Here is a 9391-nt window from a genome sequence, read left to right as displayed (position 1 = left end):
TTCTGTCTGTTGTTATTGATGTTACTGCTCGCTGCTCACCCGAACCCCGACACAAGGCACCGAGGCTGGTGGACCTGACACTTGCTGGGAGGCACTTCCAAAGGTCATGGGACGTAATAATAACATGGGGGGACACTGTGGATAATGATAGTAGACATTTATTATACAAGCGCACAAGCAAGCCCCGCAGGCTCTGTGCAGGGTCAGCCAGACATGATGCCGGGACAAATGTTATAATTAACTGCATTTACACCAGGTCTTAATTATTCCCCTTCTCATGTTTTACTACCTTTGAAAATAGACATTATGGCCAAAGCAGAACCTGAACTTCCAGGTGAAACGCACCATTATTGATAGTGTTGTTCATTTCAATAATAAGAAAATCGGGCGATGTGTGCAGATTAAGCTTCTCACAATAACGAAGGAGGATCAATCAGTGGAGGAGCTGGTCTCCATTGCAACTGAGAGCCACACTGATGCGAGAAAGAGCACCGCTGACACGAAGGTAGTGACAAAAACAGGGTGGAAGAGGTGGTTGAAAGCCGACTGGAGCCTGATGATCAAGTGAAAGACACTGCAGAGTGTGAGTGTCTGTGGCTGTAAAGTGCGAGTGAAAGGAAGGAGACAGGGAATGATCAAGAGGCAGATCAAAACAGAGGAAGATTAAACGAGACCCTGTGAGGCGGGAGAGAACGATGGGACTGCTCAACACTCTCCCACACTGGGAAAGTTTCATCAGCTTCGGAGGACTCGCCGTGCTCTGAGTCACGGCTGATAGGAAGTGCTGTCAAGAGCTAATAGAGGTGTGTTACTGTCACTGTCGGGGAGGTAAAAATCAACCAAAGATCTGTTCCTTCAACACATTGCCTGCTTTTGAAAACTAGTGTTATATACAGGACTGTCTCAGAAAATTAGAATATTGTGATAAAGTTCTTTATTTTCTGTAATGCAATTAAAAAAACATAAATGTCATACATTCTGGATTCATTACAAATCAACTGAAATATTGCAAGCCTTTTATTATTTTAATATTGCTGATTATGGCTTACAGTTTAAGATTAAGATTCCCAGAATATTCAAATTTTTTGAGATAGGATATTTGAGTTTTCTTTAGCTGTAAACCATGATCAGCAATATTAAAATAATAAAAGGCTTGCAATATTTCAGTTGATTTGTAATGAATCCAGAATGTATGACATTTTTGTTTTTGTAATTGCATTACAGAAAATCACAATATTCTAATTTTCTGAGACAGTCCTGTAAATAAGGGACCAGAAAAAAAGAGACACAAAAATACTAAAAACAATTTAAGACTTTCACAATTGACTTTTACATGTAAAATAAAAACCCAAACAAATAAAAAAAACAGTCACTGTAAATTGATATTTGGACTCATGGTGTTAAAAATAAGAGCAAGAGGAACTGAAAAAACCTCTTGATTGAGGTGCTTATTTGAGCTGTCAGGTGCATGCATAAATTCATTTCCTCTCTGGCGTGAATAATTTCCTTTGAAACCAGTGACAACTGTTTGGCTTCAGGATGCTCGGCTAACGCCACAATCTTGTCTCGTGCAAGGGGGTAAAAGGACGGATTCACATCGCTGTACTTTGATGTTACCGTGGATAATGCGGTGTAAAAGTTCTCTTGAAATGGCAGCAGCATCGTGCTGCACTATTTCCGTCATTACAGAGAACTGCAGCGGTTTAAACGCTAAAATAAACACAAGCAAAACAAACATCTGTTTTTATGTCATTAACCCAACAATCAGGTCATACGGTGACTTTTGTTCAGACATCGCCATGAGCTCATTTATGGTTTGACCGCGACCCCGAGGTCAACAGAGTAGTAAATCTCTTGTACTGTATTGTTCCTCACTTGTGGCATGTCCTATTATATAACAACCCTTGCATTACCCATGAACCATGGGTGCCGGCTGTCAGCTGGTGTTTCATCTGCTGCAATAAATGAGAAGCTATTAGCAAATGATAGATGCAACCGTCGACCTGGGAACATCGCTTCTGTTAATGGCACATTTGGAGCTCTCTAGAGCGTGGAGATGTTATGCCACAGCTTTACATAATAGTCATTTCCCCCAAAAATTACAAAGAAAATCAATGATTAGATACACATTTCATAATAACTGAATCGGTTTGAATGAGTGCGGTGGGAAACTATGCCTCTTTTTCTCATTTTCTGCTTTTCACTCCTTTTAACGTACACGATCGGTCATCCCGCTGAGATTCACATGCTGTGAGTGGAGACAGAACAGAAAGAGGGAAAAGGAGGACTGAGAGAGTTTCTTTTTAAATCACACCTCTGTTAGATTAGTTTTTGTCATAACACAATAACTAATTGATCACAAAGGGAGGGAAGAAAAAATGAGTGGCAATGGGGACACAAACCACTATCGACTGCTTTTAAACTGAACCATGCAATTCTTGTGAGGATTGATATTCCCTTTTATCAAGTGATGCTCAGGTGGATTTTCATTTTCACTAATAATCATGACAAACCGTGCAAACCAGCACAACATTGTTCTATATAATACAAGGTTTTTTGAAATAGGCTGGCCAAACTGTTTTAACTGGCTGCTTGGATGATTAAAAACACTAGCATAAGAAAAAGAGATTGGCTTCTTTTTATCCACTGAATAACAAATAAAATGTAATTGCTCCTCTGATTTGTGTAGCTGTGTGATATAAGGTAAACAGGCCTTAATTACACTCCCTCCAGCAGTGCTATTATCTGCTATTTATGTTGCAGCTGTCTTGAGCATCAGTCTAGCATTCCAGCGTGCACGGCGATGGTACATTATGTACGGACAACACTGAAAAATACTGAAGAAGTGGCCTCAATGTGGAGCTCGCCATTATCTAAACAGTGCATGACAACTAAGTGAGATAAAAACAGCAGAAGCTGCATCCCCCGGTTACCCAGACCTGCATGAACGACCTGAAGCATCACTATCTGTTGAAAAGGGAAGACGAGGTTTTGTAAAGACCTTTTATTGAGGTATGTACCAGCCACTGACTCAAGACACCAAAAAAACCAAAAAAAACAACCAAAAACATCAAAACTTCATACTTCAGCTTTTGAAATCTGTGAAGCGTGAGGTGTGAACTAAATTCCAGTTTTGCTCTGTGGAGCGCATGTTTTAAAACAAACTAAAAATTCTTCATGTTGAAGTGACGGTAGATAAATCAGATACCACCATGGTGATGATGCAACATAAACTTATTGAAAGGACGTATAGGAAAGTGTTACTCTTGTCATTAAAATGAGAGATGCATTTGCAACCCCTTCTAAAGGCCTTCACACATGAAATGCAGACTAAAATGGATAATATCAGCTAAATCTCAAAAACAGCAGCTCGACTATTATATATGATTTCATAATTTCTCATTTTATTGTTGCATTAAGCATCCAGTTTTTTTTTTGTCTTCCTCTGCAAAGTGTGCGCTTCACCTCTCAAGCGTAAGGTACTGTACTCTCTTAAAGTAGCGCATCAGACAGATTGAATACATGATGACAAAAACAAATCAGTACATATCTAAACTATCTAACGCGTCTTGCCATACGGGAAAAGAATGTGCCCACTATGTCAGAGCTGACCAGTCACATCAATAACAAGAGGACAAGAGAGGCCAAACAGGGACTGAAGGATGACAGGCTGACTTTTGATCAATGATGACTTGTGCATCCATGGGTGCAGGACTACTCGGGCACACGCTGACTCATAACGGTTCAACAATTGTGTCCTTCCCCGTGATGCACTGCTTTCCTCCTGCTGTTTCGCTGCATCCTGGAAACCGTGAGTGAAACTTAAACTCGGGATCAGGGCCCAGAAAGATCCCCATTGCGTTGTTGTTTTTCTGGCAGACTGGCTGCAGTTTATTACGTGCTGTTTGAGCTCGAGTGAACAAGTTAAAATGCCAAGCAGCTCTCACCAAAACACCCGCTGCTGCTCTTAAGCTAGTCTCTGCAGACGCCGGGCTGTGTGTGCACCCTGCGAGCTGCTCCATGTGAAAACAGGAGGACGGATTCGGACACTTCAAACTCCGCCGCTTGTGGATATTTCTTGCATGCTCCGTGATCACGCAAGCCTTCAAAACAACCACTTTTCTGAGAGAGGCTCAAGTTTCACGTATTTTGTGCCGGAAATGGTAACATAAGACGACATAGACCCTGGACAATCACTGCAAAAAACAAGTGGTCAAGAAACACCTAACACACAAAATCTTTCAGCGTTACTATCTGTAAAGAATTCTTTTTAAAGCTTTTGAGTTCAAGAGTTTCTTGATTTGTAGCTGCTTTTGAAAGATCATTTGAGCCTGAGGTCCATACCAAAAATTAAAAGATGCTGAAGCACTTTTCTAGCATATTTTAATTGTCATTTTACACTGGAAAAACTCAGGAAAATACAGGTTTAAGTGGTGCATGACAAGAATCTTCAGAGGCTCCTATTCCTGCAAACTCCTTTCCTTTGATTGTGGCGGCTCTCGGGGTGGCAGTATAGCTTTCCACGGGTGGCAGTGGTTGTTCTTGGCAAGAGTCTCTTATTGCGTAGCAGTGCATGAAGCTGTTATCAGTCCCCAGGGCAGAACAACCCTAAAAAATGAGCGGATGAAACACAGCAGCAGAAACAAGAAACGGACACTGACACAGGCATCATCTTCCCATGACAGGACTCAGTCTCCTCAAAGGGTTGTAGACATGTTCATGATGAAGAAAAAACGACATCTGATTCAAAAATGAGAAAACTCTTTTACTTCAGCATTTTACATTGACTCACTGAGTTGGAAAGGATGAGCCCAAAGCAACACTTGGCACAGTCCAGCGATTCAACGGGATTCACGATTCACGCTTGTATGCTTCCAGATTTTTGCAGTTTAGTCGGAGAGGGTGAGGCTGTCATTTCTCCAGTGGGGACATGGGGGATTGGTGCTGATAGTCTGGAGATGGGCGAGTCCCTGGGTGGAGTAGGAGTGGGGTGACGGGGGTTCAGATCTCCTCTATGGAGTCGGCTGGGACCAGACCTCTCTTCTTCCCACTGCTCAGCTTCAGAAACTCTTCACCATCCTCTCGCTTCCCGACACAAATCTAAAAAGGAGGAGACGGAAATGGAGAGTTTGTTTACTGAAAGAAATGTATTTTTAACATTTGGGTAGTTGCAGTCCCTTACTCTCATTGAGTGACTGTATTCGTCAAATCAATGAGTGGATGTGCCAGATTTTTCTCCAGCTAAATGCAGAAAAGACAGAGGTGATCATTTTTGGCCCTAAAAATGAAAGGGAAAAGATCAGCGCTCACCTTGGCTCCATGTCATTGACAGCTACAAATCAAGCCAGAAATCTTGGTGCAATTCTTGACTCAGACCTGAACTTCAACAGCCATCTAAAGTTTATCACTAAATCTGCCTATTACCACCTGAAAAAAATTGCTAGAATTAAGGGGTTTCTGTCTAAACAAGACATGGAAAAACTTATTCATGCATTCATTTTCAGTAGGTTGGATTATTGCAATGGCATCTTTACAGGCCTTAACAAGAAATCTATCAGGCAGCTGCAGCTGATCCAGAACGCTGCTGCCAGAGTCCTTACAAACACCAGGAAACTGGACCATATTACACCGGTCATGAAATCACTACACTGGCTTCCAGTGAGTCAAAGGATAGAGTTTAAAATCTTACTGCTGGTCTACAAAGACCTGAATGGTCTTGGACCAAAATACATGCTGGATCTGTTAGTTCCCTATGAAGCTGCCAGACCCCTGAGTTCATCTGGATCTGGTTTGTTGTGGTTCCCAAGAACCAGAACCAAGCAAGGTGAGGCAGCGTTCAGTTATTCTGCTCCTCACCGGTGGAACAAACTTCCTGTAGACCTGAGGTCTGCTCCAACTGTAGATCCTTTAAATCAGGGCTAAAAACATTACTGTTTACTGAAGCGTATACTCTTAAATTAAATACTTACCTGCTGTACTCTACTGCCCTTACTTTTTAACAACTTGTGCTTTTTATTATTTTACCTCTTTTCTTATCATTTTATTTCATTTTATTTGTTATTTACTGTTTAATTGTGTCTTGCTGCTTTGAATGTTGATGTAAAAAAAAATGTCAAGGTGTAAAAGTGTCGAAGGTGTGAAACTATGGAACTGCCTGGATGAGGAACTAAAGAAAAAGTAGCTCAATTTACAAATTTTAAAAAAATTATGAATCTAAAATAATAGATAAATATAGAACACTAATATAAATTATCTTCATATTAAACTGTCTAAATTATGCAACTTTCCTCCTGCAGCTGTCCTCAATCGTGAGTGACCACATTTATTTTCTTCTCTTCTTTGTTAATTTTCTTTGTTTTGTTCATTCGTTTCATTTTTTTCTTATTAGTACCCTTTTTCCTTTTCTGTAGTCTGCCTTTTGTTGAAAAGGATAGGCAAAATAAGCCAGGAGGCTTCAGCCTATACCTTTTTGGTCAAAAAAAAAAAAAAAAAAAAATATATATATATATATATATACACACACATATATATATGTATATATATATACACACATGTGTGTATACATATACAGTGTGTATATGCAAACATCTTAAAATGTAAATGACCAAAACAAGATAAACTAAACTAAACTAAACTGAAGCACTTTGAATTACCTTGTGTTGAATTGTTCTATACAAATAAACTTGCCTTGCCTTCCCTTGCCTAGTTGTGTCTTTTAAGAGAAAGGGCATAGGAATAGGCGGATGAGTCCAGCATCCGCAGTCATACAGCCTCAGCATCTGTGGTGAAGAAGGAGCTGGGCCAAAGGGTGAAGCTCTGCATTTACCAGTCAGTCTACGTTCCTACCCTCACCCATGGTCACACGCTGTGGGTAGAGATCCAAAGAACAAAATCGCAGATACAAGCGGCGGAAATGTGTTTCCTCCGCAGGCTGTCCAGGCTCTCCCTTACAGGACTGTCTCAGAAAATTAGAATATTGTGATAAAGTTCTTTATTTTCTGTAATGCAATTAAAAAAACAAAAATGTCATACATTCTGGATTCATTACAAATCAACTGAAATATTGCAAACCTTTTATTATTCTAATATTGCTGATTATGGTTTACAGTTTAAGATTAAGATTCCCAGAATATTCACATTTTTTGAGATAGGATATTTGAGTTTTCTTAAACTGTAAGCCATGATCAGCAATATTAAAATAATAAAAGGCTTGCAATATTTCAGTTGATTTGTAATGAATCCAGAATGTATGACATTTTTTTTTTTTGTAATTGCATTACAGAAAATCACAATATTCTAATTTTCTGAGACAGTCCTGTACAAGCGGCGGAAATGTGTTTCCTCCGCAGGCTGTCCAGGCTCTCCCTTAGAGATGGGGGTGACAAGCTGGGTCATCCAGGAGGGTCTCAGAGATCCACTGATGATGCAGCCCGGGCATCTGCTGAGGATGCTCCTGGATGACTCCTGGATGACTCCATGGTGAGGTCTTCCTGGCACGTCCCACTGGGAGCCCCCACTCAGCCAACAGAGCCACCGCTCAAAAGTCCACAATGGGTGCAGAGTTGCTAATAACACCTTGGATCACCAGTGTTCCTGCTCCACTGCAATTATCTGTCACCGCCTGTAAACACAAAACTCTAATTGCACCCTCCTCCCTCACTCAGTTAGTTCTACAGATGGGTTACAGTTCTCTCAGCAAAAACACTTCATTCTCCAAATAATTCTCAAAGGATAAAGATGTAAGGCGCATAAATGATCCAGAGTTCTGCACATCCACGCAGTTCCTTTTATTCTGTGAGTCAGCAATCTTAGCAACTGCTTAAATTGTGTGACATGTAATATTCTTTCAGTTTATATCTTTATCGTTTGAATAGATACAGAGGGTTTTCCTGCTTTATGTCAGGGCTTTTGAGCTACATGCCCCCCCCCTAAACATTTGACTTGAATATTTTTAATAGAATAAATGAATAAATAAAAAGATTGGAGTCCTTGGCTGCAGATGGACTCTATTGTTATGCCTACTGGCCATGCAGGACTCCAAGGACGAAGCATGACCTCAGTAGTCTACAACACATCACATGAACCGGCTTGTGCACTGACTGCAGTTTAACACTCCTCCGTTTATTATAATTCATAATCCTTTACACGTGTCACGGTTTGATCTTTCACACATTTTTAGGTTGGCAGACATTGGCAGCTGTGTGGGGGGCGTTTTTTGCATGTAGTGCCTCTAGATATGCATATAATACAGTTTTTAAGGACAAGATCGTTATTTTAAAGAAACCTCCTGCAGATAAAGTAGCTAGTTAAGGTGCTGGCGGACATTGCTGCAAGAACCAGTCCCTGGCTGTGGATGGAAAGGAGGGACTGGGGTCCAAAGCAGCAGTAGCAGAGTGTGTAGACGGGGTCAGAACAGAGGGCGCCCCCCCGGGATGCCAGATGTTGCTGAAGAGCCCTCTGGAGGTGTCGTGTGCCAACCATCCAAACATCACTGAAACACGGTGCCTACATGATGACCCTGGTAAAGCTCTTAGACCTCTTCCACTCTTGGTAAAACTCTGTAGCATGGCGAGAGCTACGGGGCCCGACGGACAGGATAGAGAGGACACGGAGTTTAGTGCAGAGCCCTTTTATTCACTCACACGCGTGCACCAGCTTCAGCAGCCTCTCCAACATCCCCAGCTGCAGCTCCAGTCTCTCCCTTATAAGGCTGGCAGGGTGGAGAGGTTGACGGGCCACACCTGTGTCCCATCAGCCTGAGTGGCTGCCGCTCCTCCACCCTGCCACAAACTCCTAGACATTACTTTCCTGGCAGGCATCTTCAGGTATCCCATAAATCAGAAGTGGTGATAAGGGATTGTAACATCCAGTCCTCTTACTGAATCCTCTCATTTAGACTCGGTTTAGAAATCCACCTCCAGAGACTTGGCTGAGCCAGGCTGGCGGGGGATTTGTTAGACGTGGTCAGCCGATGTTCAGAGAAGTAAGAGAACTCTTATCAAACTCTGAGACAGGTGGCAAATGAGCTCATTCTCAAAATGTTTAAAGGGGACCTATTATGAAAAACACGTTTTTTCTTGCTTTAACATATATAAAGTGGTCTCCCCTCAGCCTGCCAACTCAGAGAAGGAGGAAAGCAGCCAAATTCTGCAGTGTCTGTACAGCCGCCCGGATGAGCCATCCAGTGTGATGTGGCTTCTACGAGCCGTTCAGATTCTGCTCCCGTCGTTACGTAACCAAAATGCGATTTACATAGGTTGGCCTCCGATGCATGAAACCACGCCCACAACTAACTCTGTCGGCCGGAGCTTACGCCAATTTTTTCGTAGCGGTGTATCGCGTCATTCAGGCAGCCAATCAGCACAGAGCCTCATTATCATAGCCCCGCCCA

General features: G+C 41.8%; 1 protein-coding gene across 3 annotated transcripts in view; it reads right to left on the bottom strand.

Moving 5' to 3' along the window:
• Positions 1–3007: 3007 nt before the first annotated feature.
• The window catches only part of LOC133421720 (SH3 and cysteine-rich domain-containing protein 2-like), a 40164-nt gene continuing 33780 nt past the window's right edge, over positions 3008–9391 (bottom strand). For all 3 annotated transcript variants that reach the window (XM_061711456.1, XM_061711455.1, XM_061711454.1), the window contains one exon: positions 3008–5100. In XM_061711456.1, coding sequence (XP_061567440.1) covers positions 5002–5100 — 99 coding nt within the window. In that variant the 3' untranslated portion in view covers positions 3008–5001. The remainder of the gene's footprint in view (positions 5101–9391) is intronic.

The sequence above is a fragment of the Cololabis saira genome, chromosome 21 (assembly GCF_033807715.1).
Source record: "Cololabis saira isolate AMF1-May2022 chromosome 21, fColSai1.1, whole genome shotgun sequence".
NCBI classification, from domain to species: Eukaryota; Metazoa; Chordata; class Actinopteri; order Beloniformes; family Belonidae; genus Cololabis; species Cololabis saira.
The sequence above is the reverse complement of the archived record's forward strand: the minus strand, read 5'-3'. Positions and strand labels throughout refer to the sequence as shown.